At 38.1% G+C, this 27247-nt stretch overlaps 1 protein-coding gene across 9 annotated transcripts in view; it reads left to right on the top strand.

Moving 5' to 3' along the window:
* Window positions 1–27247, top strand: part of CACNA1D (calcium voltage-gated channel subunit alpha1 D) — a 169537-nt gene that overhangs the window by 95158 nt on the left and 47132 nt on the right. For 7 of the 9 annotated variants that reach the window (XM_058032086.1, XM_058032085.1, XM_058032084.1 and 4 more), the window contains exons 10-29: window positions 3892–3979; window positions 4684–4710; window positions 6251–6411; window positions 6993–7218; window positions 7363–7570; window positions 9105–9225; window positions 10431–10545; window positions 11225–11294; window positions 11887–11956; window positions 12669–12813; window positions 14325–14454; window positions 17162–17221; window positions 21415–21521; window positions 22617–22704; window positions 23171–23278; window positions 23446–23498; window positions 23758–23904; window positions 24581–24782; window positions 25905–26063; window positions 26739–26849. In XM_058032086.1, coding sequence (XP_057888069.1) covers window positions 3892–3979; window positions 4684–4710; window positions 6251–6411; window positions 6993–7218; window positions 7363–7570; window positions 9105–9225; window positions 10431–10545; window positions 11225–11294; window positions 11887–11956; window positions 12669–12813; window positions 14325–14454; window positions 17162–17221; window positions 21415–21521; window positions 22617–22704; window positions 23171–23278; window positions 23446–23498; window positions 23758–23904; window positions 24581–24782; window positions 25905–26063; window positions 26739–26849 — 2396 coding nt within the window. Of the gene's footprint in view, window positions 1–3891; window positions 3980–4683; window positions 4711–6250; window positions 6412–6992; window positions 7219–7362; window positions 7571–9104; window positions 9226–10430; window positions 10546–11224; window positions 11295–11886; window positions 11957–12668; window positions 12814–14324; window positions 14455–17161; window positions 17222–17301; window positions 17362–21414; window positions 21522–22616; window positions 22705–23170; window positions 23279–23445; window positions 23499–23757; window positions 23905–24580; window positions 24783–25904; window positions 26064–26738; window positions 26850–27247 lie in introns of all 9 variants that reach the window. The other 2 variants (XM_058032088.1, XM_058032083.1) reach the window with 2 other exon arrangements.

Genomic DNA, 27247 nt, shown 5'->3' with positions numbered 1-27247 from the left:
TCTCCTTAAACTGAATTTACCCCAAGAAGCTTCACAGTCAGAAAGAGATAGTGCCACTTCTTTCTGAAGTGTTTTCTGGGCATACAGCAGACTTGGGAAAATTTGAGATGCATTTGCAATGATAATGTTGCCACTTCGGGGATTTTTTTTTCCCACTCTGTTTTCCCGTTTGACTACCTCAAAGATTTGGTAAAAAGGATTCAGAAAATTCATGTACTAATTTGAGAAAGAATTAGGAAAATTTTGGAACCAACAATTCAAGGAATTGGTTGGCTGTTACTAGCAAACAGAACATGTAATTTTTTGTAAGAGTGATCTAAAATTTTGCCAGTTCAATATAATGCCAAGATTCTGTGCAGTAGCAAATACTGATGAGCTGGGCAGATCACTGCTCTTCTGCAGCACTTTTCCTTCAGCACAGTTAAACAAAAGGCTGCCCAACATGCACCAGTGTGAAAATGCACAGTTGAAGTTGAAACAGGTTAAAATTTTAATAATTTACAACATTAATACTTGAAACCACAATTCAGTAATTCAGGTTGTAATTTAGCCTGCTTCTGGATTCTACGGTGACACTGAATTGTTGTATTTCAGGATATTATGGAATTTATTTCTTCTAACTGTAGCTGGCCAGGGCACAGCATTGCTGATAGACAGTGTATTGCTCTTCTTGCATTAGTTAGGTTACATCCTGGAGTGGAGTTGGAAATCCCTGCTCCCAAGTCTGAAACTCCATACATAGAGTATCTCATGAACACAATGGAATGTTATATTCTTATCTACAGAAGTAAAATATAGTAGTTGATGTATTTGACCTGTTTTCTATCCACTCAGGAAAGTATTAAGCTGCATGCTGTATGGGTTGCTTATATCGTCTAATGCAAGCATTCTTTTGTTTGAAACCAGTTAGTTCAATTGAAGAGATTATTGGATCTAGAAATCTAGACAATCTTTCCAGAAGAATGCCAGTAAAACAAGGGCAAAAGATGAATCAAGAAAAGACAAAAATTTGGCATCTTCCTTTCAATACTGGGGTCCAGTTTACAGATCTCAGAGCTGACCCTGCTGAGATCAGTCTCCCAAAATTCTCTCAAAATTGTGTGCTGTGTTTGCCTCATGGACACCACCTGCCCTTATGGAGCTGTGGCCATGGAGCTGAGCTGTTTTGGGACCTGGCAGGCTGCTTGCATTAGCAGAGTGGATGTGGACATGCAGTGCTGCTCCTTTCTTCTGCCTAAGGACCTGATGACTTGCTGGCATTGCTGGAGCTGGACTTCCACACGGTGCCTTTCTCAGTACTTCTGTCGAGTTTCAATTTTGACATATAAATTATATTATAATGGCAGCTGAGTTTCTAATGTGAATTGGTTCTTTTTTCTTCCCCTCTTCTGTTTGTAATACAGCACCTGCAAGTCACTGATAGAGATGCAGCAAGAGCCCTGTGGTGTCTAAAACACAGTAACATTCTGATGTATTTAATAATTAACAGAACTGACATTCACTTCAGTAGGGACAAAGATATTTTTGCTTTGTTTTTCTTCAAAAAATCTTATTCAAAAGGGGCTGGTATTTCTTATTGTGGGCTAAAATATAAAGTCAGGGTAGATTTGAGTTAAAATTACAGTACTTCACTTTATATGCACTTGCATTACTTGCATTAGATGTAGCTTTTTTGTCACTCAATGGAGTGACACTTTGTGAAGAGTTGGATTCTAGGTACCTTTTTTTTTAAGGGACAGAAGGGTTGATAAATTTGAAATACAAGTGTGGGACACGTTGCACATATGCAATAATCATGGGAGTAGGCCTAGCTGTGTTTTCCTGGCAGCTCTTAAAGGTATGTGAAACAAGACTTCAGCACTCTTATTTTGTAGTTGCTCATCACAAGTGCTGAAATGCTCATCATTAGGTGACTGCAATGCTATGTTTTCTAACAGCAGTCAAGTCACCTGGCACAAGGCCAACAGTTCAGTTATTTACCAGACAGGGTATGCTTATATATATTTATAGTTATTTCAAATGAAACTGGCATTTTAAAATAAAAGTTCTTAGTTCCAAAGCCCTGAGACTATGCTTGAAATAATTTTGTGATCTTTTTTCTTTAACCCTTTGAAATTTTAATAGTTGAATTTGAACATCAAAGATTGTTTTCCTTACTTTTGAGTGAAATTCCTTTTGAACTCTGACTGTAAGCAGTGAAGCTCTTACAGAACTAGAAAAATTCATTATTTTAAAACTGATTTATAAAGGGAAGTATGATATTAGAATTGAGACACTTGCAGGTGCTAACCAGAGAATTTTAATATATAAAGTCATTACAGAAATATTTTAAAAGAATCATCAGAAGAACCTTGTGAAAGAAGGTTTTGCTGTGCTTACTGCCTGAAGTGCTCTGTTTATTCAAACACCTGCATGGACATTTTGGATCTTTCTTTGTTATGCCACTCTGTTTAGCATTCCATATAACAGTGACTTGCTTATGGGGCCAGATTCTCAGCAGTAGCTGAGTACCTGGCCTGCACAGACCTGTCAGTCTCCAGCTTGGATGGGACTGATGGGCACAGAAACCAAACCTGCCCTTCCCACTCCCCTCTGTCCTCATGTCAGTGTTGAGGCAGTATAGAGGCTGTGCAGAGAGATTGTTCCTAACACTTATCACTTTGTGCCTGATTTGTGCACAAACCAGAAAATTCAGGGTCTGGTTCTTAAATCTCATATCATTCTTTAGCTACCAAAACAGTGAGATGTCCCTATCAGAAGTTGGCAGTGTATTGCCCTGAGTAAGGTCAGTTCACAGACATTGGCTTAAACCCTTCCTAACAAATCAAACCAAATAAACCAACCAAGGAAACCATTAAAACAGTGAAGGTACACACCAGAATACTTTTAGAATGCTCTGTTTTTCTTTTGTTCTTGCTGTTTTACAGTAATTTCAGTGCATCTTTCACATCTCTCTTGTTTCCTACTTTAAATGGTATTTCTACTGTATAGACCAGCAACATTAAGTAACCCTTTTCTTGTTCCTGAGGTTTTCCTTTCATTCTCACTTTGCAGACATGGGAGCAGTGCTCTCCCCTAGGAAGTACTGAGAACTTTGACTGTTCATAATTTCCTAACACTTTTTGACATAAGGTGTCCTCCCTCTATATTTCAGTTGATTTGCAGACAAATGGTGATGACCCAGCTGAAAATGAGTTTTGTCTAAAAACCATCAGCTGCAATTACTAACCACTCAGTTCCACTATATGTGCAGTAATTCACTCTGGGGCAAATGTATTTGTCCCCTTTTTATTAATGGTAATTCTCATCATGCTTTGAAGGACTAGTCTCCCATTCCCCTGCTCCTGCCTGCTGCTCACACAGTATCTGCAGGCACATTTGCCTTCTGGCATCTTGCCTCAATAATTCACCATGTCAGTAAAAGCAAAGAGTGGTCAGTGTGACCACGGTGTGATTGTTCCTGCTTTGAGAAGTTTGATGATATTTCTTGGAATCAGAGAGCTTTTAATAGCACTTCAACAGAAAAGCATCTCCAAAGTGTTAACAGAACATTTCTCAAAGAGAAAAGTTTCAGAATCTAGCTCAGGTTAATTTCTTTGCGGGGGTAGTACAAACTTCGTCTGCTTTATACTCTGCAGTGAATTGTAAGCAATTACCTTGAATCACTAAAAAGAAACAACAAAACTAAAAAAGCCACCATTCTCTCTGGAATTCCGCGTGCTTCCTTTCGGTGAGAGAGGAGGATTGATGAAGTGTCTGACTTCATCTCCGACTCCTCAGGCCTTCCAAGCTCCCAGCAGAGCTGGGGGCCCTCTTGCCGTGGGTGAGGAGATGCCAGCTCTGCCATGCCTTGCGTGGGGCTGGCTCTGAGGCAGTTGTGTGTCCCCACAGCGAGCATGCCCACCAGCGAGACCGAGTCGGTGAACACGGAGAACGTCAGCGGCGAAGGGGAGAGCCCGGCGTGCTGCGGGAGCTTGTGGTGAGTGCGCGGCTGGGAGCCCAGGTCACACCCCAGCAGCTCAGGGCAGCTCAGCTTTTCAAAGGGTCCTTCTCTCCCCTCTGTTTGTTTAGCCAAAAGTGCTTTGGAATAGCCAGGCTTTGTATGGCACACACAGGAGTTTGATATTTGACCAGTTGTGAGTATTAAAGCACTCCTCAAATTCTCAGGTTAAGGTGGTGTAAAACAATTCAACTCAGCTTGGAGTGGAATTGTGATTTCCTAGAAGCTTGTATAAATTACTATTTTTGTCCAAAATTATAAGAAAAGAATGGAAGTTTCTAATGACGTGTAAAACTAAATATTTTCTGTTAAAATGTGCGTGACCTGGAGAATATGTATTGTTTTAGACAATAACTGAATGTATGGGAGAATTTCAATAACCCATGGTGTTCAGTATTTATTTGCTCAGATATTCATGACTTCCAGGCAGCTTCTACATGTTTATTCAAGGTTTATTTACTAAGTTTTAAAGGAGATTTCCTTTCTTTCACCAAGATAATTTGTAAGGTTTTTGAAATGTATCTCAGAAAATAAATAACAGATAAAAGAATTTCAGCATTTATGATGCGTTTTCTTAAAATTTTGTTTTATGTATGTGTAATGCCAATGCAAAATTCTAAAGAAAATGAATTTATTAATTACTTTTCCCCCATTCTTAAAAGTGTATTTTCCTTTTCTTCTAGTCAAACCATCTCAAAATCCAAGTTCAGGTCAGTATTTTCCTCTTATAATCACATTCTAAGGTAAATGCAAAATCTTGGTCCAATTTTCACTCTTCTGGGCTGATCCTCTATCCAGCTTCTGGAATGTTACTCTGCAATGTCAGTACACTGAGTGTGAGCACAAAGTAAGTCAGACCATAACTCATCAAGGATATTGTTTTGAAAGTAATGTCAAAATGCCTTTGGATCAAAATAGAAAATGCTTTTCATTGCAAGCTCGCCTACCTGCTGCGCTACAAGTCAAAATAGAAGTTAATCTTTTGGAGCATGCCTTTACTTGTATCAACCTAATGGAGAAATTTATGCTATTCTCCTTTTTGAATTTTTGTTTTATTTCTGTAGTCTGTTGATGTAGGCCTATGTTATTCATATGTATACACCAGTTAGCTATACTTTACTATCACTGGCTCCACACATCTTTCTAGGGAAAACAAAAAAATAGCTTCAGAAAGCTTGGCGTTTTGCAATTTGAGCCTGCTTTTGAGTCTTATAAGTGAAATATAGCATCACTGTTGCTCTTCAATATTCTTTCATATTGTTCTTGTCTCATGGACTTCAATGTTAGGGTGTTCTGTAAGTGTAAGAACAGTCAGTTTAACCTACCCCGGGAGTGAGGCATCCTGATGATGGCCATGGACAGCCCTTAGAGCAGGGGATTGGCAAGACAAGAATGTTGTGTCTTGAATTCCATGTTGATTTAGGGCAGGACAGGATATTTTCCCTTTATATGGTTAGAATACTGCCAAGGCTTGAATCGTCTTTGTACTGATATCTGAAACCAGCATTGATTTTCTTTACAAATTTAAGATGCACAAAGAAAACTTAGTTAATGCTTGAGCAGGGTTTCCAGAAGTGAAGCAGAGAAATCTAGTTTCATGAGTCCAAAGATATATCCTCACTTTTGAATCCAGCTAATACTTAGGTACAGTCTCAGCTTGTCGCTCTTTATTTCACAGACATTTGTCCACTGACACAATTTCAGTGCACATCAGTAGAAATCTCTAGGAATTACTAAAGAAGGTTTCTGATGTTATAGGGTAGATTTCTAAAAGGTGACCTCAGCATTCCTATTCTGTTTAATCCTGCCAGAATTCCTTTTGTGGTTTAGCTCAAAGCCTACATTTTTAGACTGAATTTAATTTGAATCCTGGGTTGATACATTGACTTTTCTTTATTGCTATTAAATGTATGGGGCCTCGGAAAGATAGATATACTTTGTTACACAATGAAATGTTAAATGCAGCTTAATCTAATTATGTCACAGGCAATTGGAGTCTTCAAATGTTGTGGTTTACATTTAGAAATCTATATGGAAATATAAAAAAAGGAATAACATGTTAGCGGTCCCTAATCTGCAACTGGTGATGACTTACACAGCTATTGAAGTATTATACACATATTTATGAAAACACACCTGCTCACATGTGCACAATTGAACTTGTTTTCTACACAGAAGAAAAGCACACTCTCCTTAAGTTCATATGCGTTTTCCATATAATAATAAATTTATTTTTATTTGAACTTTCAGTCGACGCTGGCGTCGCTGGAACCGCTTTAACAGAAGAAAATGTAGGGCTGCAGTAAAATCTGTCACATTTTATTGGCTTGTTATTGTCTTGGTCTTTTTGAACACGTTAACTATCTCATCAGAGCATTACAATCAACCTGACTGGCTGACCCAGATCCAAGGTACAGTCAAAAATTATTTGTCCTGGTCTTGACTATGGGTGGCTGCATTCTATCAGTGGCTACTTTTGTACTTTGCATTTTGTTGTTTGCTGTCTGAAGGATATTCTGCCCAGCCAGAGGGAGATAAAAGAAATGACTGAATGTGGTGTTTGATATCCATAGCTGTAACACAGCTGAGTAATGCAGCAGCACAGGCCTGACAATACTAAATTGTAAATAACTGTACTTTTATCATGAAACTGTGCTTGAAAGATGAGGAGGAAGTGGGAACTGGCACAGCAGGACTTGCTGTGGGCTGGTTGCTTAAGTTACAGTGTGGACTCAAGCTGTGAGCTGAGGAACCATGAACTGCACAACAGATTGGAAAGATGAATAGTTTATAGCTGGCAGGAAGCTTTACATCCTTGTGTAACTTTTGCCACTCAAGCATCAACTACAGTCCAACATAAAAACAAAGCAACATCTCCTTTTTAGGCAAAAAGCTACAAACTCATACAGAAAGTATAGTACTAATATGTTAAAATAAAAATGGAATCTATGAGGCAATTCAGAATCTTTTTTTCTTTAATATTTTGTTCCAGATATCGCAAATAAAGTTCTTCTGGCTTTATTCACCTGTGAAATGTTAGTAAAGATGTACAGCTTGGGCCTACAGGCCTATTTTGTTTCTCTCTTTAACCGCTTTGATTGCTTCGTTGTTTGTGGTGGCATTGTTGAAACCATTTTGGTGGAGTTGGAAATTATGTCACCCCTTGGAATTTCAGTGTTTCGCTGTGTTCGTCTCCTGCGTATTTTTAAAGTAACAAGGTAAGATTATCTAATACTGCTAATTCTAAGGATAGCTGAAGAGTGATCAGCAATTGTTTTGTAATACTTCATCATGCACTGCTCTTTTACTGTTTTGTTTGGGGTTTTTTTGGTGTGTGTTAACACACGCATTTTAATTTATAGGCACTGGGCATCCCTGAGCAACTTGGTAGCATCCTTGTTAAACTCAATGAAGTCCATTGCTTCACTGTTGCTTCTGCTTTTCCTCTTCATCATAATCTTCTCGTTGCTTGGAATGCAGCTGTTTGGAGGCAAATTTAATTTTGATGAAACTCAAACAAAACGGAGCACCTTCGATAATTTTCCACAAGCCCTTTTAACTGTATTCCAGGTAACTTTATTTCATCCTGTATGAGACATTTTACCTTTGATCAACAAAACTGTTTAAGTGATCATGTTGCCTGAAAATGAAATCATGAATACTATTTATTCAGTTTACTTTAAGTAGCATTCTTCTCATTAAATTCAGTACTCTGGTAACTTTGCACCATTTGTACCATTTGTTTCATATCTTCTTTGATCTATCTATGCAACATAGCTGTTGTGTTATTTCACAGAGTTAAATCTCCTTTCTCCATCAAACTAATGACTAGAAGAATAGATGGAGTGTTATATTTATTTTAATCAATTTATTTTCTTTAACTTATTAAGTGTGTAACATATACATTGGGGTCATATCACTATAACATAAAAATAAGCTTTAATTTCTTTAGAGACTGGGTTTCATTAAAATCTTAAGACAAACTTGTCTGCTACTAGTGAAGTGGTAGGGGCATACTTAGAGTTTACTTTTCACTTATTTGTGATGCTTTTTTAAAACTAATTTTCCCCAATTTGTATACTGGCATTAAGCTATTTGGTTTCATCTTTCTCACCATTTTCACACTTGTCTGTGAAAAAAAATATTTGGTTTCAGTCACTGTAGGTGAGGGTTAAAGCTGACCCTGCAGGATTACCTTGGTGTCAACTTCCTGTCACTTTGGTAGAGGTCTCATCTGGGGTTTGCCCAGAGCAAGCAGAAAATCTTTCCATTTAATTTCAAGATAAGGAAATATTAATGAGAAATTTCCTTATGGATTAAAGTGTTCACATTTGACCTGACACTGCCCCTACAAAAACTTAAGGCTTTACTTCCCAATTCAGCTCAGTTAGATTTTATTCAGATTTTAGGCTGCCTCATTTTCAAAGTAATGGAGATTCCTTCAGTTTTAGAAGACATTCAGGAGCAACCAACCTGTTGGTGCCCACCAGCAATGAAAATTAGTTGGATAAGTTTAACTCTCCAAAAAAGAATTTAAAAAATGGCATGCATTTTATTTTCTTAAACAACCATTTAATTGCTTGGAAGGAGAGTGTATGTTGCATGTTTTCTCAGGGTGGAACTGATAATTTTGGAGAAATATATGAAGTGTCCCTAAAGCCTGCATTGCAATACTCAGAATTTTTATCATAGGACAGATTTGTAGCCAGTATTCAAAAAAAAGAAGAAAAAAGGAACCTTAAAACATGAACTAACTTGATTTTTAAGTGATGGACATTTGTTGGCATTGCTATGTAAGTGGCATTACTGAAAACCAGGGCTCTTACTTTGGCGTGCCAAGATCAATAAAATTTCAATAGAATTTCATTTTATTATTTTTGCCTTTGAAGTTCGGTCATATAAATGCATAGCACAAAATAAAAGCTGTTAGAGTTAAACCCAAGATTTCAGGAGAGGTTTAAATGGGAATTTTAAAACAATGCATGAAAAGAATGTGGTATTACTTTATGCATAAAATTAGTGTGTTGTTTGGTCTGAGGAAATGTGTTTCTCTGTTCACTTTTGATGCTGAGTTACTATTAATCTCCTAATTTCTGTTCCTTAGATCCTAACAGGGGAAGACTGGAATGCTGTCATGTATGATGGCATAATGGCATATGGTGGTCCCTCATCCTCAGGCATGATCGTCTGTATATATTTCATTATCCTCTTCATCTGTGGTAACTGTATCCTTTACACTGGCTGGAAACATCTCTGATGGGGCTGTGTGCCAGGGCCATACACAAAATCCCTCTGGGAGGGGGTCAATGGCCACGGGCAAGGGCTCTCTGCACATGCTGAGTCCTTTAAACAGAGCTTTCCTTGCTCCCTGAGGAACCAGAGCCAGGATCTCCAGGCCATCTCCTTTCCTTGCTCCCTGAGGAACCAGAGCCAGGATCTCCAGGCCATCTCCATTCCTTGTTCCCCAAGGAACCAGGGGCAGGGATCTTCAGGCCATCTCCTTTCCTTGCTCCCTGAGGAACCAGGGGCAGGGATCTCCAGGCCATCTCCTTTCCCTGTTCCCCAAGGAACCAGGGGCAGGGATCTCCAGGCCATGTCCTTTCCTTGCTCCCTGAGGAACCAGATGCAGGATCTCCAGGCCATCTCTGGCCACCACCAAGCAGAAAGAAGGGAATGTTTTCTTTCTTCCTTCCCTAGGAGCTGTGCCCTGCTGCTGTTTGTGATGGCTGGAGCCTGTGGGCAGTGATGGTGCCCCATCCATCCCTGGCACTCGGTGCAGCTCTGGCACTGCTGAGGGTGAGCCAGGGACCAGGGCACACACCGTGGCACAGCTGGGACAAAATCTGCTGCAACATTCCCCTTCCCTGCCCTCAGTGATCTGGAAATATTTCCTTGGCCCCACGTAGAAACAAGCTACTGCCATGCTCAGAAGTTCTTAAAAGGTCGGGAGGTGATGAAAGGGCAAAAACATTGTATTTTCTGCACTATATGGTATTTGTATCAGTATTTGTGGTTAACTGATATGGACTGAAGAACTGAATTTGATATAGATTGTTGTAGACATGAAAGACAGTGCATTATAAAAATGAAGTTTTCAAAATGCCTGAACAGTCTTCACATATAATAGACAATTTCATATTCATGGATTTGCTCAGGCTAGCATGAAGTTGAATTTTATTTGTTTAAAAAAATACCTTAAGCATTCTGCTATTTTAAAACCCATGACCCTAATGGATCTCTGCTCACTTTACAGCCAGTATCAGTCTGGTCCATTAAATGGGTGTTATTTGCAGTACACTCCAGCAGCACAAACCTCCACGCTGTAGGTTGGGAACATGTGTTTTATATCTCTCACATTGTCAGTGTTTATGCTGATAATAAACCACACAAGTGTGGTAAGGCATAATGTCCTTAAAATGATTTGAAATAGATATCTTGCTAAATGTCTTCTTGGCCATTGCTGTGGATAACTTGGCAGATGCTGAAAGTCTAAATACAGCTCAGAAAGAAGAAGCTGAAGAAAAGGAAAGGAAAAAGAATGCGAGGTAAAATAGATGGGCATGTTGAACCAGCAGGAGAGGGAGGAGGAGGGTATTGAATTATTCCATAAGGATGTTTTTATATTAATATCTTTACCAATTTCAAAATGTGCTGTACTCAGGAAAAAAATAAAAAGATTTGTCTAGACACTAAAATAATAGACAATATAATTTTAGATAAAAGTTAGGTAGTAATTGGGGTGAATTGAGAATGTAATGATAAACCAACTGATATTTAAACATTGCAACAGTTGGATTTATTGTGCAATTAGCACAAGAATTTATCTGTTGTTGCCAGTGCACAGCTCCCTGTGGAATCAGTTCTCTAAGCCTTATATAGACAAGCAGAAAACCTTCTTTTGAAATCAGTGCAAGCCTGTTGAAGTCAATGAAAGTTGTTTGTATGAGTCCAAGGGCACAGTTTATCCCTCTAGAAAGGAGTAATGAACATGCATTGAATGTTTTAGGGATTAGCCTCTGGAATTATATTCAAAATAATAATCTTTTAAATGGATCATTGCATTCAAATGCAGTAGATTTTATTGCTCTGACTCCTTATGCTGTACAAAATATTTCAAATATTTTATTATAAGGCTTTCAGATTTTTATAGAATTGGTATAGTTCATTTAAAATTGTCTGTCTTTACATGGCATGCTTTGTAATTAGTATTGTATTGTTTTATAGAAAGGAGAGTCTGGAAAATAAAAAGAGTGAGAAGTCAGAAGGTGACCAGAAGAAGCCCAAGGATAGTAAGGTATTTATCCTAAAGCTTGTCTCTTTTCTAAGAAGCAATTTTACTGATTTTGCTAGGGAGTACTTTGTATTGTGCATTGTACAATTCCTTTTGTGAGCCCATCGTCCCTACATTTTTTTCCAGGTAAAGGAAACTTAGTTCTGATGCTTTGCATCCTCACAGTGTCTCTCAAACTAGGAAACTCCTTTTAGTGCCAGGATATCCTGAGAGGGGAAGCTCTTAAAGAATAAAATAATTAATGTTAGAAAAATGTGATTTTATTCTTAGGATCTCTGTAGATATTTTGCTTGATAAGTCAAATGAGATCAGCGAATGATAAACTCTTAGAATGTTCAAACATTCTTGGTAGATTTTATCAAAATGTGTTGGTTCTATTGTTATTGCGATTTACACAGCCAGAGTAATGTGGATATTATAGAAAAATAATTTTGAAAAATTAGTAATAAAATGTCACCTCTCCTACATTCTCAGAGTTACTCTGCTTCAGAAAACTCACTTCTCTGACTTCAGAGGCTTATTTGATTTGCTTTCTCTGGGCTTTGTACTCTATATTAAATTTTTTTTTTCCTGTGCATCCCTTTCGTTGCTGTAGGTGACAATTGGTGAATATGGAGAAGGAGAGGAAGAGGATAAAGATCCCTATCCCCCCTGTGATGTACCAGGTATGTGAATACTAGCTAGAAACACATTTAAATTTGTTTGCTAAAATATCCTAAACTTGCTCCTGGTGAACATTAAATCAATTCCTTTGAAGCCAGTGAAGTTGTGCTCTCTTATCAGTGGATAAATGGGCCTAAGTATTATCTTTTTCTGCAGCTTCCTAAACAGTGCAAGCAGCATTTGAGAGTTAATATTTTGAGCCTCAGGACTGTTTTGGTAACACTATCTGGATGGGAAAGCAAATTCTAAACTTCTCTGAAACATTTGGCAAAAGAGGGCATTCCAGGGCTGATGATGTTTGGTCAATTTTTTCTTGGCCCAGTGGACATACTTATCTAAAAATCAGTTCTGCCTGTTTGTCTGGATGCATGGCACAGAAATGTGCCCTGAATTCTGTGCTCACCCAGTGCCCAGAGCTCAGCCCTCAGCTCAGGCATGGACAGGCTGTCGGGGCTGAGCTGAACTGGGGCTCCAGAATCCCCAGGTGAGGCTGCTCAGCACCAGCAAAACCAGTTAAAGCACTCATGCACACACCCACATGTGCACAGCACCCTGTGAGAGCTTGTGACAACATTTGGATATTTATAGATTTTGGAGTCATGCTATGAGTGTATATTTCCTATGTGTATTCTCATACGAGCTATGCTTTTGTATTGTTGTGAACAAAACCTTGATATTTTTTAGTTTATAGTAAAAAGAATGTTCAATCTAAAGTAGGTGAAGATGAAGAAGAGGAGGAAGATGAGCCAGAGGTACCAGCAGGCCCACGTCCCCGTAGGATATCAGAGCTCAACATGAAGGAGAAGATAACACCTATCCCTGAAGGCAGTGCCTTCTTCATCTTCAGCAGCACCAACCCGTAAATATGACTTTGAAAAATATTGGTTTAGGCATCAGGGTTTAGCAGTGAAGTAACAGACCTCCTTCTAGGAAGACCAGGAGTAGAAATCTAGTGTCTTCTCCAGAAAAGAGATTGGCTTCCCTCCTAAAATTTTCTGATTGACTTGGTAAATGACAAGAATTGGAAAAATATGTTATTTTTCTTCCCACTGTTGAAGATAATAGCATTTTGTATATATAGTCTGAGTTCTCACAAGTACCCTGCAAAGTACCCTTTGAGGTGTATTATCTATGTACTGTGTTAGTCACTGGATATAAAAGATCTGAACATATTCTGCATGAGACAGAATTTCTAGTAACCCTAGTAACCTTTGTGGAGGAGAAACCATAAAAAGAGAAAAGTAGGAGAAAGGTTGCACATATTCCTCTTAGGGCAACAGCATTTCCCAGATTCAAAAAAGCATCTAAGATAAAGACAAATGATTTCAAAAAATCAAGAACTGTAATAGTTGGATTTTGGGGAGGCAGTGGAATCTTTCACCACTTTAGTCTAACTCCAGAGCATTTGGAGTTCTACCCTGGTGAAGACAGCAAGCTTGACTAGTCAGTAGAAGTCCTTACTTAATATTTATTTGGCATGGGAGAATGCTGCCTTTCAGTGGTAGAGGACATCAAGTTTAGAAGGAGATCAACATAAAATATTTTGGATGCAAAATCATTAAGTTTGTTGAACATTACAAATTGCTTTCAGCTTCAGCTAACACCATGCATTCTTGGTCTAAAATGACCGATTTTCTTAACTAAGATACACCACGCTCCAATCATCTACTTAATAACAGGAGAAAAAAGTTTAGCCAAGAATCTTCTGAGTCTTCATCAGAATTTAGACAACTTCAGTGTTAGTCAGTTATGAACCTGATCCTGCCTTTTTGTCAGCTTAATATCAGACCTGCTCTGTATTTGTGATTACTTTGGGCTCACTGACTCTAAGCATATACAGAGTTACATTTTGTCATGTGGCTAAAGCCTGACAGCTCTGGAGCCTCTACCACCCACTTGTCCTGTAATTCTATAAGAAAATCTTCATGGAGATTCTGATTTGAGTCCTAAGTAGCACAAGGAGATCTGCAGCCTAAGCTGCATCTCTCAAGATGAGTAATTTTCACAACTTCAGTGAGAATCAAACAGAACTGGGGATCTGGGATGATTTATCATCTAGCCTTGGTCTTTCTGACCTGTGACTGCACGTGCACAGTGCTACAAGCACTGCACCTTGTGGTGTTCATAACCCAGTAGAAACCAACCCCTCCCAGATGGCTTTAAGTGCATCTTCACTGTGGGTGAATTGGAATTTGGATTTATTTTCATTCTAAGGAGTCAGACCGATGGCTTCAGGACTTTCATTGCTTCTAGCTGCTGATTGCTGCTCTGTTCCATCAGAGCTGGCAGAGTAACAGAAAACATGTTGTGTGTTAACCATCTGCTGAATTCTGTGTGCAAAAATGGTGTATTTCTGTATCTTCTCTTTAGAATTCGAGTGGGATGCCACAGACTTATCAATCACCACATCTTTACCAATCTCATCCTTGTCTTCATCATGCTGAGCAGTGTTTCCTTAGCAGCAGAAGATCCAATTCGCAGCCACTCTTTTCGAAATAATGTAAGCAAGCCCTTCATTTTTGCCTGAAGCCAAATATACCCTCACAGATACAATCCTTTAGGCCTAGTGCCTTGTTTTTAATTTTCATGTTAAAAAACATTCCTTCTTCTTTTTCAAGCTATACATTTATATTCCTTTTGCTCTAAGAAGCATAAATCTGTAAAGACAATTGGCTTTATTGATGGAACATCATCAGTATTAAAAGTGTTTATTATGTACATAATGCTTTTTCTGTGAATATAAATATATCAGGATAAAATATTCTCCATCTGAATATAATATCTATAATTTTCATATTTTTCCCTACTTTGCAGCTGGAGTAACTGATGTGCAGTTCCTGAATCACAGTGTTTGATGCTGATTTAAAAATGCCAGTTAGAATTATCACTGTTTATCATGTTTGGAACAGACTCTGATGTGTCCTCTCTTCATTGACTCATGTGGCCTTGGGGCACTTGGATGATGCCTCTGTCAGTGACTGTAGGGGTTCATGGGGGTGTCACCTCCTCTCTCAGGGAAGCGTTTGTGGCCACTCTGAGGGGTTTGAGTTACCTCCACGTTGGACTCAAAAATATTTGGGTTTTTGATTGGCTATCAGAAACCAAACAAATTTCACTTTTCTGCAAATGCACATGTAAGAGGAGGATCAGAACATGCCCAGCTCTTGCCTTGGCTCAGAGAAAAATGCCATTTCAGTCTAAAACCATTAATTTCAGTAGTGTCTTTATTAATAGATAAAATTGTAGTTTATGTGGGGACTAAACACCTGTGTTCCACCAAAACAAATTCTTGAATTTTTTTAAGCACATTTTAAGTGCTTCATCTAGTGGAAGACTTAACTGTTACCCAAAAGCACAATTATTAGAGAGAGAAACTAAAATAAATCCACTCTCATGACCATGGACTTTTTTAGCCTTGTTGCATTTGATTCATAGCATGACTCTCACATTCTTGTGAGTTGGGTTTGCTTTGGATTAGGTAGGAAATGGCTGAGATGGTGCAGCTTGGTAGTGATCCGTGGAGACTTTGGGGATGATTTGATAGAACTTCCAGCCCTTTCCTGTTTTAGGTACAAAATAACCTGTAGAGATGGGCACAGAGTGAGAGAAACTCTTCTGCATCCTGCAGGACAGGTGGCCCTGCTGGGGCTGCTGAGGTTGTATCTCTCTGCTTCTTGCTGATGTTGGTGCAACCTCTGAAATGTTGTTGGCATTCTCTGAACACTTTCCAGCAAGTTTAGTAAAAACCAAAAAGCTAAAACTTTCTCCAGAGGTAAAAAGAGGCCAAAGCACAAAGACACTCTTCATGCACTATTCAGCAGAGCAGTGTACTTCCCTTATCTACAACGCTGGACCAATGTAATCCTATAAATAAATCACACTAATTGGTAGGAAAAAGAGAGAGCTGGTGGAGAATACTGAAATCGTTATTATAGAAATGGCTTCAAGGGCTGATAATTGTGTTTATAACTAGAGGAGCATTAGGAAAATGTCAGTGGAGAGTGTGGTAACTGAAAAGAATATTTCTGTTTGGGACACAGACAAAATGTGTGAGGGATTTCAGGAAGGTGTTGCCCTCTTGTTGTAAGTACTCTCACATGCCCCAGGCCTGCATAATTTTCTTTTCACTGCCTTGAAGGTTCATGTTCCCTCCATCAGCCAGGTCAGCAACAGAATGAAAGTTTAGAAACTGGAATGCCTTTAACTATTTTTTATTTTATTTTCAGTCTGGAGTGAATTGTTGCTGATTAACCTTTGTCATATGGATTTAACATTTGCCTGTTTTTTCAGCCACACCAAAGGACAGCAGGATGGGATATTCTACGGAATATGGGGGGAAAATTATTTGTTCTTATTTGATCTATGACTAATTTCTTTGTGCGTTGTCTTTTTATTTTATTTCTTCTTCCCACTTGGTTAGCTGCTGAACTGCAGGAAGGATATTTCTGTGCACAGCTGTTGGCTAGGTGGATTGCTGGATCCTTGAGACTAAACTCACAGCCTCCTGCAGTTCACTGATTTAGGTGTTAGTGATGTGGCCACAGCTCTGGGTGGTTCTGAAATACCTGTTCTTGTGCAGTGAGGTCAATCCCACAGCCACAATCCTCTTAGAAACTTCATATCACTGTGCAACTCTTGTGGGTTTTTTACATTTCCTACAAATAAATCACTGCTGTATCTTTCCACTTCAAGGAAAAGGGGTTGTGGTGCTGATTTTAAGTGATTAGTTATTCATTAATTTTCTTTATGACACTCTGCACAAGCCCATACAAGAGCAATATAATGTAGCAGAATGTGGGGTGATCTGCACTCTAGAAGCAGCCACTGAAGTTTTATTTTGTGATGCAATACTTTGGTAAAAACCACAGACATTATTAATAAATATTTATTCTTTGTTTAAGATTCTCTGCTAAAGGCTGAAGAAAGTATCTGTGAAAGCTGGTAGAGGAAAAAATCTGAATTGAAAAAAATTTTGCCTATTTGGTCCTGTCAATTATTGAGGGGTGAAATCTAATACCTGAGCGCAGTGGCATCTGTTCAATTTTTAAGCAAATAAAAATGGTTGCACAATAGATGGAATTTTAAACTACTTTGTCTAAATCCTCCATGTGTCTACTTAGATTAATTCAGGTGTTGTGTTTGTGGTCTAAATTGTGAAAATTATTAAGAGATGGATTTCTTACTGTGGCACATATTATACCTTGCAGATACTTGGTTACTTTGACTATGCTTTCACAGCCATCTTTACTGTTGAAATCCTGTTAAAGGTAATGCATTGTTAATTGATCCTTGTTAGCCCAAAAGCAGCTTTAGCAATAATGTTTGTAACTTTTTGTTTACCTTCCAGATCCTAGGGTATGCAGATTATGTCTTCACTAGTATGTTTACATTTGAGATCATTTTGAAGGTAACAGGTTTTTAAAGGAAGCTTGTTTAAAAGGATTTTCCTTGTGTGTCACCTGCCAAGAAAAGGCCCTTGAAGTGTTCTTTGCCTTTTCTCTAAGCTATCAAAGCTAAACTTTTTTAAACTAGAGGATTTTTTTATTTGACAGTTCCTCATAGTTTTGATTGGTTATTTTTTTACCATTGGGTGCATGAAGAAGCTGATTTTTTATCATTACATCAGTATAATAATTCATTTTTTACCCTTTTTAAACTTACAGTTGTTAGAAAAGGGAAAAATCAATCACTGCGCATGAGCTTTTCCTTCTCCTTGCTCTGGCATTTCTGAAAGAGATAATCAGTCTTATAAGGAGGGAGCATGTAATTTCTCATTTATTTTGCTGAACTATATCCACAGAGCTAAAATAGTAGATAACTATTTTCTTGCAATAGGACTTGCAAGATATCTTGCATTTATCTATCTATACACTAAGATACTTTGCATTTATTTTGGGCATACATTTAAATTCACAGACAGGCATAATTATGCTTGCTTAAATGTATTACCCATGCATGAGCCAAAAATTGGCATTTTAATGTATAGTTTGTGTGCTGATTATTAAGGATATCTATTGGGGTTACTCAGGTATTCAATGTACAAGATTTACTGTGGTAAAGAAAATAAATAACCAAAAATTGCATTCACATGAAACAGAATGCTGAACAAGGAAGTAAAACTTTTCACTGGAAATTGGCGAAATGTTTTTTCAGAGATTTACATATGATTCATAAATGTTTCATGCTGTGCTGATTCTCACCTCAAGTTTTTGGTTGAGTAACCCTGATTTATACACTTAAAAATTGCTGGCACACTAAGAATCTGTACATAAACTATGCATTTCCGGTTGAGGATTAAGCTTAACAAGATCTCTTCTCCCAGCTTTTGCTCATATTGCTGTGCATACTCTTCACAATGCAATTTGATTATTACTAATTGGTGCAATATTTGGGCTGTTTACAAGATAAGCTTTTCTGTAAGTAATAGGCTATTTTTATGCTTGTGAATTTTCTCCCAGGCTTAATGTTTATCCCCTTATTTCACATTTTCAGCAGTGAGAAGCTTGCTATAGAATTGATTATTCTTATTTGTAGCACACGAAAATAAATATCCAGGGGTTTTGCTGCTAGAGGAAGGCCAAACTAAAGGAGAGAGCAAGGCATTGAAAAGAGCTGTAGCATTAAATCAGACTAGTTCCCAACTATGAATTTGGGAAGCCATAAAAATATTTTAGCATTGTAACTGTGGCAGAAGAAAGGCAGTAAACTTCCACATGCTCTGAGCAGCAGGTTCTCCAGCTCCTGCAGTTTCATTTGTGTTTTTCTAGGAGGCAGAGGAATTATAAAGGGCAGGATAAAGAGGCATAAGTGGATGGGTTAAGAAAAGCAACATTCCTGCAAACTGCAAGAGATTCTGGCACTGAGCAATTCATGAGTTATCCAAGGGAAGCAGGAAACTCCAGAGCTTGGGCTACTGAAATCTGGAATTTTAAAGATTACAAGGAAACAAGAAGCTACATCACAACCAAAAATGTTGCTGCTTCTGACTCTGGTTTCCCGCGGAAGCTCTGTAGTGCACTCACATGTAAAGGAAAATAAACTGTACCATGCAGATGTGCACAGTCAGGAGCTGACACAGACCCCTGCCTGCTTTGCTAACCTGTCCCAGCCTCTGGCTTTGCTTGCTTGTGCCTGGGGCCCTCCCTGTCCTCTGCTGTGCTTCCCACAGTGTCCGAGCTGTGCAGAAGGAGAGTGCTCTGCAAGGAGAAAATTCAAAACTAGACCTGCAGGCACAATAGTGCTCCTTAATTTCCAGGCAAAAAAAAATATATGAAATTGAAATTAGGATAATCAGAGGTAATATTATCGCTTGTAGTGAAGAAACTTGTATAAAAGCAAGCATTAAACCAGAATAACTCTCAGCATGTAAGAAATTTCCCTGTGCTCTTACTGCTCTCAAACAAGGATTTCCACATTGCAGTGTTGAGGGTATGAATGAGGGTGTGAATAACAGAAAAGCGGCAGCATCACTTTAAAACATTTGAGAATTCTCCCTGTGTGACATTGAAATTCAGTTTATCATGCTGTTTGGACAATTTGGGAAAGGTGAAAATATCAGAGCAAAGGTCAGATTAGGGATCTGTGCTTTCTACCTCCCCCTACTGTGCTGATCCCACACCATTTAACTAGAGAGTTGTAGCAAATTCTTCCACTGGGATTTGTGATGTTTGAAGTATGAGTCTCTATGTGAAGATGGGGAGATATGTTCCTCACCTGCACTTTAATGTCAGTTATTCACCTAATTTTTGTGGGAGTTGTTACATGAAACTTTGTGTGCTGCTCTTATATGCAATGTAAATGGGTAGTTGTAGATAGATGTTAATTTGGTTTTCAGGATTATTTTTGTGTTCAGCTCCCAACAGAGGTTAGATGTGCTCTACAGCTGTAAGTGAATGAGATAATTTAATGGAAATTTTATAATATAACTATGTTATATGTCTCATGCCATGGCATAGGTTAAAGCTTTAGCATTTTTACTCTTCTAGCTTTTGGGAATATTTAGTATTTTGATCACCAAAAAGAGGGCTTAACAACAGTATAAGGAGATCGATTAATTTTTGCTTCCAAAAACCCCCATCTTTCATTTGCAGACGCCCAGCCTTTACTGGTGGTGCTGGTTTGCCACGCAGAAGGCCTGGAAATGTCTCACACTGAGCAGGGATGCAGTGCACTGGGATGCCCATTGCCTGTAGCCCTGCTCTACACTGGGAACTGTCTGGAAATCTGCAGTAATCTGCTGTGAGGGGAAACGAAACAAAATCTATTCCCTACTCCTCGAGGAGCAGAATAGAAAGTAAAGGGAAAGTAAAATTCACAGTCAGTATGGGATGCTCCCTAGATGGCATCAAATTTTCTTACCTATGGAAAACAAGGAATAGTTCAGTGTTCAGGCTCTGTGAGAGGATCTTGAGGCTGAAGAAATTAGAATTCTTGTGATTGAGCTGACTACAAGTTGTTTTCCAGAGGTATCCTCGTTTTTGTTCTGAGTTTTTAGTATCAGTGTTTCAGACTTAATCCATAGCTATGGAAAGACTTATGCAATATTCTCTTCAGCTGGTGAGTCTGTCCATCTAATGGTTATTTATATTGTGCCATTTTAAACTTGTATTTACTTACAGTTATGGTAGGAAGTCTAATTGATGGATTTAGGAGTCAAATTCAGCTTTGTGATACCAAAAACCATCTGCCCATGTGCTGGCTGCAGCCATAATGAATAGAGCCTCCTTCACTTGCTCCTAATGAAACCTGCAAATGATGCATACAAGATCCACTTTGTAAGCTTTCTCAATTTAAATATAAGGACAGAAAACAAAAAATTTAGAGAAAGCCCAAAAGGGAGAGCAATGTTTGATATTCCCCACAGAACAGCAAAATTTAGGGACCTCTGATTACACAGAACACAAAACATCTGTTGGTTGTTCCAGGTTATTCCAAGACAGCCACTCATGTCTGCCATAAGCCAAAGCTAAATAGCCTTGAATTGTTGCCTTAGGACAGCCTTGTCCTGCTTCTGGACCGGTTTTGGCTCTCAGGTGTTGGCAGTACATTTTCAGCTCCTTTTCAGTTCTTAAGATAGTATGAATAATTAGGAGTAAGAATTTTGACCTTACAGTTTAGTAAACATGGAAATCTCAAATGATTTTTTTGTAGCAATTTTTTCTAACAAAGGCCAAATTAATTCAGGGTAATGATCTCAGCCTCATCTGTTCTTACACAAAATAAAACATTTGTTGATATCAGAAACAATTAGCATAGTTATTGATGTTGCTTGAGAAGAATTTTTCTGATTTAAATGAAAGATTTAATGTATGTAGAGGACTTGTTTTATAACTCAAAGAATTTTAGAAAGTGAGATAGTATTGTATGCATTCACACTCCAGGCAAGTGTCTTGTAAACAGCCTAAATGTGAATTTGAATAAATTGAAATATAGACTAAGTGTGTAACAATTCTATTTTTAGATGACAGCTTTTGGAGCATTCCTTCATAAAGGGTCCTTCTGCAGGAATTATTTTAATTTGCTGGATTTGCTGGTTGTGGGCGTTTCTCTGGTATCATTTGGGATTCAGTAAGTACTGCACTCACACTGTGAATGGTTTATTTTTGCTCTGGGGTTTCAGACTGAAGTCAGTGTTCCAGCTCCTTTTGTTCCCCCACGGTGTGTGGGTGTGCAGTGCCAGTGCTCAGGGATGGGCTGGCAACAGGGAGTGCTTTCCACGGAGGATGTTGTAATTCATCACTAATATGGGCTGGAAACAAATTACTACTTCCCACAATTACCAGGAGAGCAAGGAGGAGCCCCATGACACTGGTATTGGTACAGCAGGGATTTCCTGGAGCTGCAGGAGGTTTAAATCCCTTCCTTTGAGCCATTGTCACACCTGCAATCTGATTTTATGGGCTTGGTCTTTCAGTGTTGACCTGTAGGGATATGGAACTAGACCGTGTTTGAGGGGGGAGAAGTTGTACTTTAATCAGTTTGTAAGTGGTAGTGGAGAGGGTTTTTTTATTTGTTTGGTCAGACTAAACACAGTAAAAGAATCTAAATGTGCTTCTTGATTCATTGGGCGTTTTTTCCATATTAATAATAATCTGTGAAAGCATTAGTGACTAAAGAGCAGGGGAGGGTGTCAGGCAGCTACTCCCCACTCTGGGCCCTGCTGGTACCAGACCTCCCACTGCACAAACTTTCAGTTTCACAGGCTGTTCTTTAGAACACTCTGCACTCTTATTTCCTCCTATGCAGTCCTAGCTACTTAGAGAGAATCAAAGTCATTTGAGATCTTTTCATCTGAGGTTAGTTGGAAATTGAAGGATTCATTGATTTACAGGATTTACTCAGTGTCTTCAAAAGAGCTTGTCAACATTGGAAAATACTGTGGGGACTATTTTGCTCCATTATGGTCTTAGATGAGCTTCTAAGCTGTTAATTCCAAATTTGCTCCAGAAATCAAAATGATTCTTATGGTATTTATGAGGTCAGTACTATTTTCTAATAATAAAGAATCAATAAAGAATAAAGAAAAACATTGTATACATATCTTATCGTTCTAGTTGAAGGTTTTTTTTTCAAATTTCACATTTCAAGTATTTGCAAGGATGTTGTTATTCTGTAATAAAATCCGTTACCTTAACAGTAACAGTATAATTTTTTTTCTTCTAGATCAAGTGCTATCTCAGTCGTGAAGATTCTCAGAGTTTTAAGAGTCTTGAGGCCTCTAAGGGCAATAAACAGAGCAAAAGGACTTAAGGTGCTTATTTTTATTTTTTAAGTTATATTTCTGTTGGCCTGATCCTTCAGTCCTGCCTCAGGTTAAAAATTCTTGCTCAAGAGAAATTGTCTGCACAGAAGAAGAACAGAAATCAGTTATTGATTGTTGAACATGTCTGGTGTTGGCCAGCCCAGGCTCTGCCCACAGTTACAGCAGTCTGTGGGTGCAGGAGCTGCCACTGAGCTGATTTGGACTGTGATAAGTCAACCCACCAGTGCATTTCAGTTCTTTATCCATAGTGCCTGTGTAATTTCTAGTCAGTTGATGTTGATGGGTCTGTGTCAACAAACTTACAGACAAATCTAGAAAACCTGTCAAATTACAGTGTTAGGTATTATGCTGGCAACAGAAAAATATTAATTTTTAAAAAGAATGCAGAAATTACTTGTATGATATATGGTCTGTGACAAATTGCATTGAAACATATTTTGTTCTTTCTTTCCAGCACGTTGTTCAATGTGTCTTTGTGGCTATTAGAACTATTGGTAATATCATGATTGTTACAACTCTGCTGCAGTTCATGTTTGCTTGTATTGGGGTGCAGCTGTTTAAGGTAAGACACTGAGAATTTACAGTCCATAAAGAACAGAAAAGCTGAATTGAATTCTTGGTGGTTTGTTGCTGGGACTGGGCTGGTCCCATCCTGAACAAGTCATAATATAAAAGCATTTATTTTGCATATTCTGCATTTTGTCATTGCTTTTTTGTTTTTATGTGTAGGGAAAATTCTACAAGTGCACTGATGAGGCCAAACAGAACCCCGAGGAATGCCGGTGAGGAGAGCTTTGCTCTAAGAATGTGCCACATTTTGTTCTGAATTACTTAAACTGTGCATGGGCAGGCATTGTGCATGGGTCAGGCTGTTTAGAGTTGTGTGAATTGGAATTGTCATCTTAATCTCACCAGAAAACACAGGTTAGCAAGGAAATAAAGCAAACATGAGGAGGCAATGTAAGAAACAGCTTTGAATGGAGCATTGAGTTACCCTGAGGCCAGTTCAGCATTTCACTAATGCCAGTTTCTTTCCCACAGAGGGATTTACATCGTCTATAAGGACGGAGATGTCGATAGTCCCATGGTCAAAGAGAGGGTCTGGCAAAACAGTGATTTCAACTTTGACAATGTCCTGTCTGCTATGATGGCCCTGTTCACAGTGTCCACCTTCGAAGGCTGGCCAGCGTGAGTGGGTTCTCTGTGTTTGCACAGTGTTATTTCCAGAGTCGCATTTTCCAGAGCAATTCACTGTCATTTAACAGACAGTTTTGGGCAATGAAGCAGTTTTAAGTGGTGGTGTAAAAAGGGAGGAAATAAAGAAACCTATCATCCTGAATCTGGGCACTTATCCCATATTTCAGGAAAAATAAGAAAAGGTGAATATTTTAGTATTGTTTGGTTCCCAGTCTTGCTACATTTGCTATAAGGAACTTCTCCTCAGCTCTAATGGAAGTAACAATTCTAGATGCCTCTCAGCCTTAAATCAGGCTAATTTGAAAGTTTTAGGCCTTCAAGTAAACTTTTACTAAAAAATCAGACAGCAGTACACTCATAGAAAAATCTAGAAAGAGCTAATTTCTACTCACTATATCCCTAAATGAGAAAGTTTTACTTGGGGTAATAAATAAATAAATGAAAAATACAAAAGTTGGGTCATTAACTTAATTCTTTCAGGAAAAAAAAGGAATATAAAAAAGTGTGCTGTGATTCTTCTGGTTTCTGTATTCTTGCAAGCATATCAGTAAATAGAAGAAGATATCAGTGAACATCAGACCATTGCTGAAACCTGTCCTCTCAGTCTGCATACTTTGCTATTTTGATTTTATTGGTAATAAAGATAAAATTTTGGTTTTTTTTTCAGGCTGCTCTACAAAGCCATTGATTCAAATGGCGAGAATGTAGGACCTGTATACAACTATAGAGTGGAGATCTCCATCTTTTTCATCATCTATATCATCATTATTGCTTTCTTTATGATGAACATATTTGTTGGTTTTGTGATTGTTACATTCCAAGAACAGGGAGAACAAGAGTACAAGAACTGTGAGCTGGACAAAAATCAGGTTAAAATAAATAATAAATTCTTAAGTTTTGAAAGTAACCTTTTTTGTTTATGCATGAAGAGCATCCTTTCTGCTTTGGGGCAGAAGAGGGCACCAAACACATAGCTTAGTATTTATTAATTTTTTTTACTATCTGGATGTTTATTTAACTGAGTATTCAGGCTGTTGTACCTTTCTGTGAGCCCAACCCATGAATGTTTTTGTTGTGAAAGGTGTCCACTAAGCTTATTGTCTTCCTAGCATCTTGCTTTTTGGTGTCACATTAATAAGAATACAGCCAGGTTATCCTGAGGCAGAGATTGGCTTTACACTAAGAACTGTAAAATGGTTTTGTGTTCCAAATAGTCTGAAAGTGTCCAAAGTTCAAGTTTTCAATATATTCCACTTCTCACCCCCATTTATTTAGAAATTCACTGGGGATGTTCAGATTAAAATTGCTAAAATCTGTCTCCATTTACTGTTTAATCCTTTGTCTGAGAAACTCATAATTTTTTGGGTATTTTTGGCTGACTTCATTTAAAGAAAGCCAAGCATGAGATGTAGCCAGGGTTCTTTCTGCACCATGTGCCCCATTAGACAGCCCTGTAAGAAATCCTTCCGAGACGAGTAGGAGGCTCAGCCCTGAAGATTCTGGGCACTAGTAGATTATGAGATGAATCCATAATGTTCCTACACGTGTTATTTTACAGGGCAATTTAACTGGGCTATTAGAAATAACACCTCCTCAGTATTTATTTTGCTGATTCTAGGAATTTATGCTAGGCCCATTGGTGGTTGACAAGGGAGTAAAGACAAAACATGGTTTAGAGATGACTTAATAGTCTTGCTATGTACTACATCCATACATAACATAATATATTAGTGCATAAAGGCAAAACCCTCTAGAATTTCCATGAGCATTATTTGATTTTTGCATGTGGCTGAGTAGTGGATATGGTTAGACAGAGTTGTAAATAATCAAGTAAGGTTTGGTGAGCTCCTGCTTAATAATAAAAGGCCCTAAATCAAGTAGACAGGCTGTTTTTGACAGTTGCATTTAACAATTTTCTCTTAATGATTGTGTTCCCAGTTGATGATCTGCTGGGTTTTAGTCTGACAGTTTTTGCTGTATTTGGTTTCCAGAGGCAGTGTGTAGAGTATGCCCTGAAGGCTCGTCCTCTCCGCAGATATATCCCAAAAAATCCTTACCAGTACAAGTTCTGGTATGTGGTGAATTCTACTGGATTTGAATACATCATGTTTGTCCTCATCATGCTGAACACCCTTTGCTTGGCTATGCAGGTAAAGCAGAAACTTTCTTGAAGCTGTTGGCATAAATTGAGGGGAAGGGTATGGGAAGTATAATGCCTTTAAATTATGGCAACCTGTATTTTTTTATGAAGTAGAATTTTAAAGAACTTCTGATCACAGTAGTTTTCTGTGACATGTTCTAGTTGTCTCTTCCTTTCCCTAGTATTTCAGATTTTGGTAAGAAAAAGCATGGCTTGAATTCAGTTTACAAAATCATTCTGCTTTTTTCAGTATAGTTGCATAGACTGTCCTCTTAAAAATATACCTCCTACACACAGTGTTATTTTGTGACTACCATGCTTCAGGCTCTCTAAGCAGGTGTGACACAAGCCTGTGTAATTTTAAAACCTTGCATATAAAACTTGGGCAAATGTTGTTATCTAATACTTCTATTTTGAGGGAACAAGTTTTCTCTGGAGATTCCCTTAGGATGTTGAGGAATGACAGTTTTGTTCTGCTCTGTGCCTAAACAGAATGAATTTGAACAATTCCATGCTTGACCAGGGATACTCAGCTAATCTTTCATGTATATAAATCTGCTTCACAAATTTTACTAGAAAATGTTTTCCTATGCTGATTTTTTGTCAACTTTGTCTTAGGCTGCCTTGCTTTAAGTTCACATTTTAAAGCCTTTACTTTTGTAAATGTTTTATTTTTCATTCACAGCACTATGGACAGTCTAAGCTATTTAATGATGCCATGGACATTATGAATATGGTTTTCACAGGAGTGTTCACTGTTGAAATGGTTTTGAAACTGATTGCATTCAAACCCAAGGTAAGTTTAAGATATGCTTTAATTAGGTCATCACCACAGGAATTAAGTATGATGAGTTTCACACTTGTATATTACTCAAATAACAAAAAGAAATAACATTTCCCACCTTTATCTATCAGAGAAATTATAATAGAAATGTAACTCCAGGAAATGAAACGCAGATATCAGAAAAAAATCTAACAAAGTGGTTGATGAGATCTGGAATATTTTGAGGTAATAAAAATGTCCCTTTCTAAATCAGATAAATAATTTCCTGTTAGAAGCATTACCACATCTCCTGTTCTGGGTACTACATTCATTACTTGACACTAATTTAATCTCCAGTAAAGACCTGTATCCAATATAATTTCCCATTCTAAAATGTAAAATAATTTCTTTACTTTATAAAATACAGCCAA

The sequence above is a fragment of the Melospiza georgiana genome, chromosome 11 (genome assembly GCF_028018845.1).
Source record: "Melospiza georgiana isolate bMelGeo1 chromosome 11, bMelGeo1.pri, whole genome shotgun sequence".
In the NCBI taxonomy this organism is placed as follows: Eukaryota; Metazoa; Chordata; class Aves; order Passeriformes; family Passerellidae; genus Melospiza; species Melospiza georgiana.
Note: the sequence above shows the minus strand (reverse complement) of the source record. Positions and strands in the feature narration are given on the sequence as shown.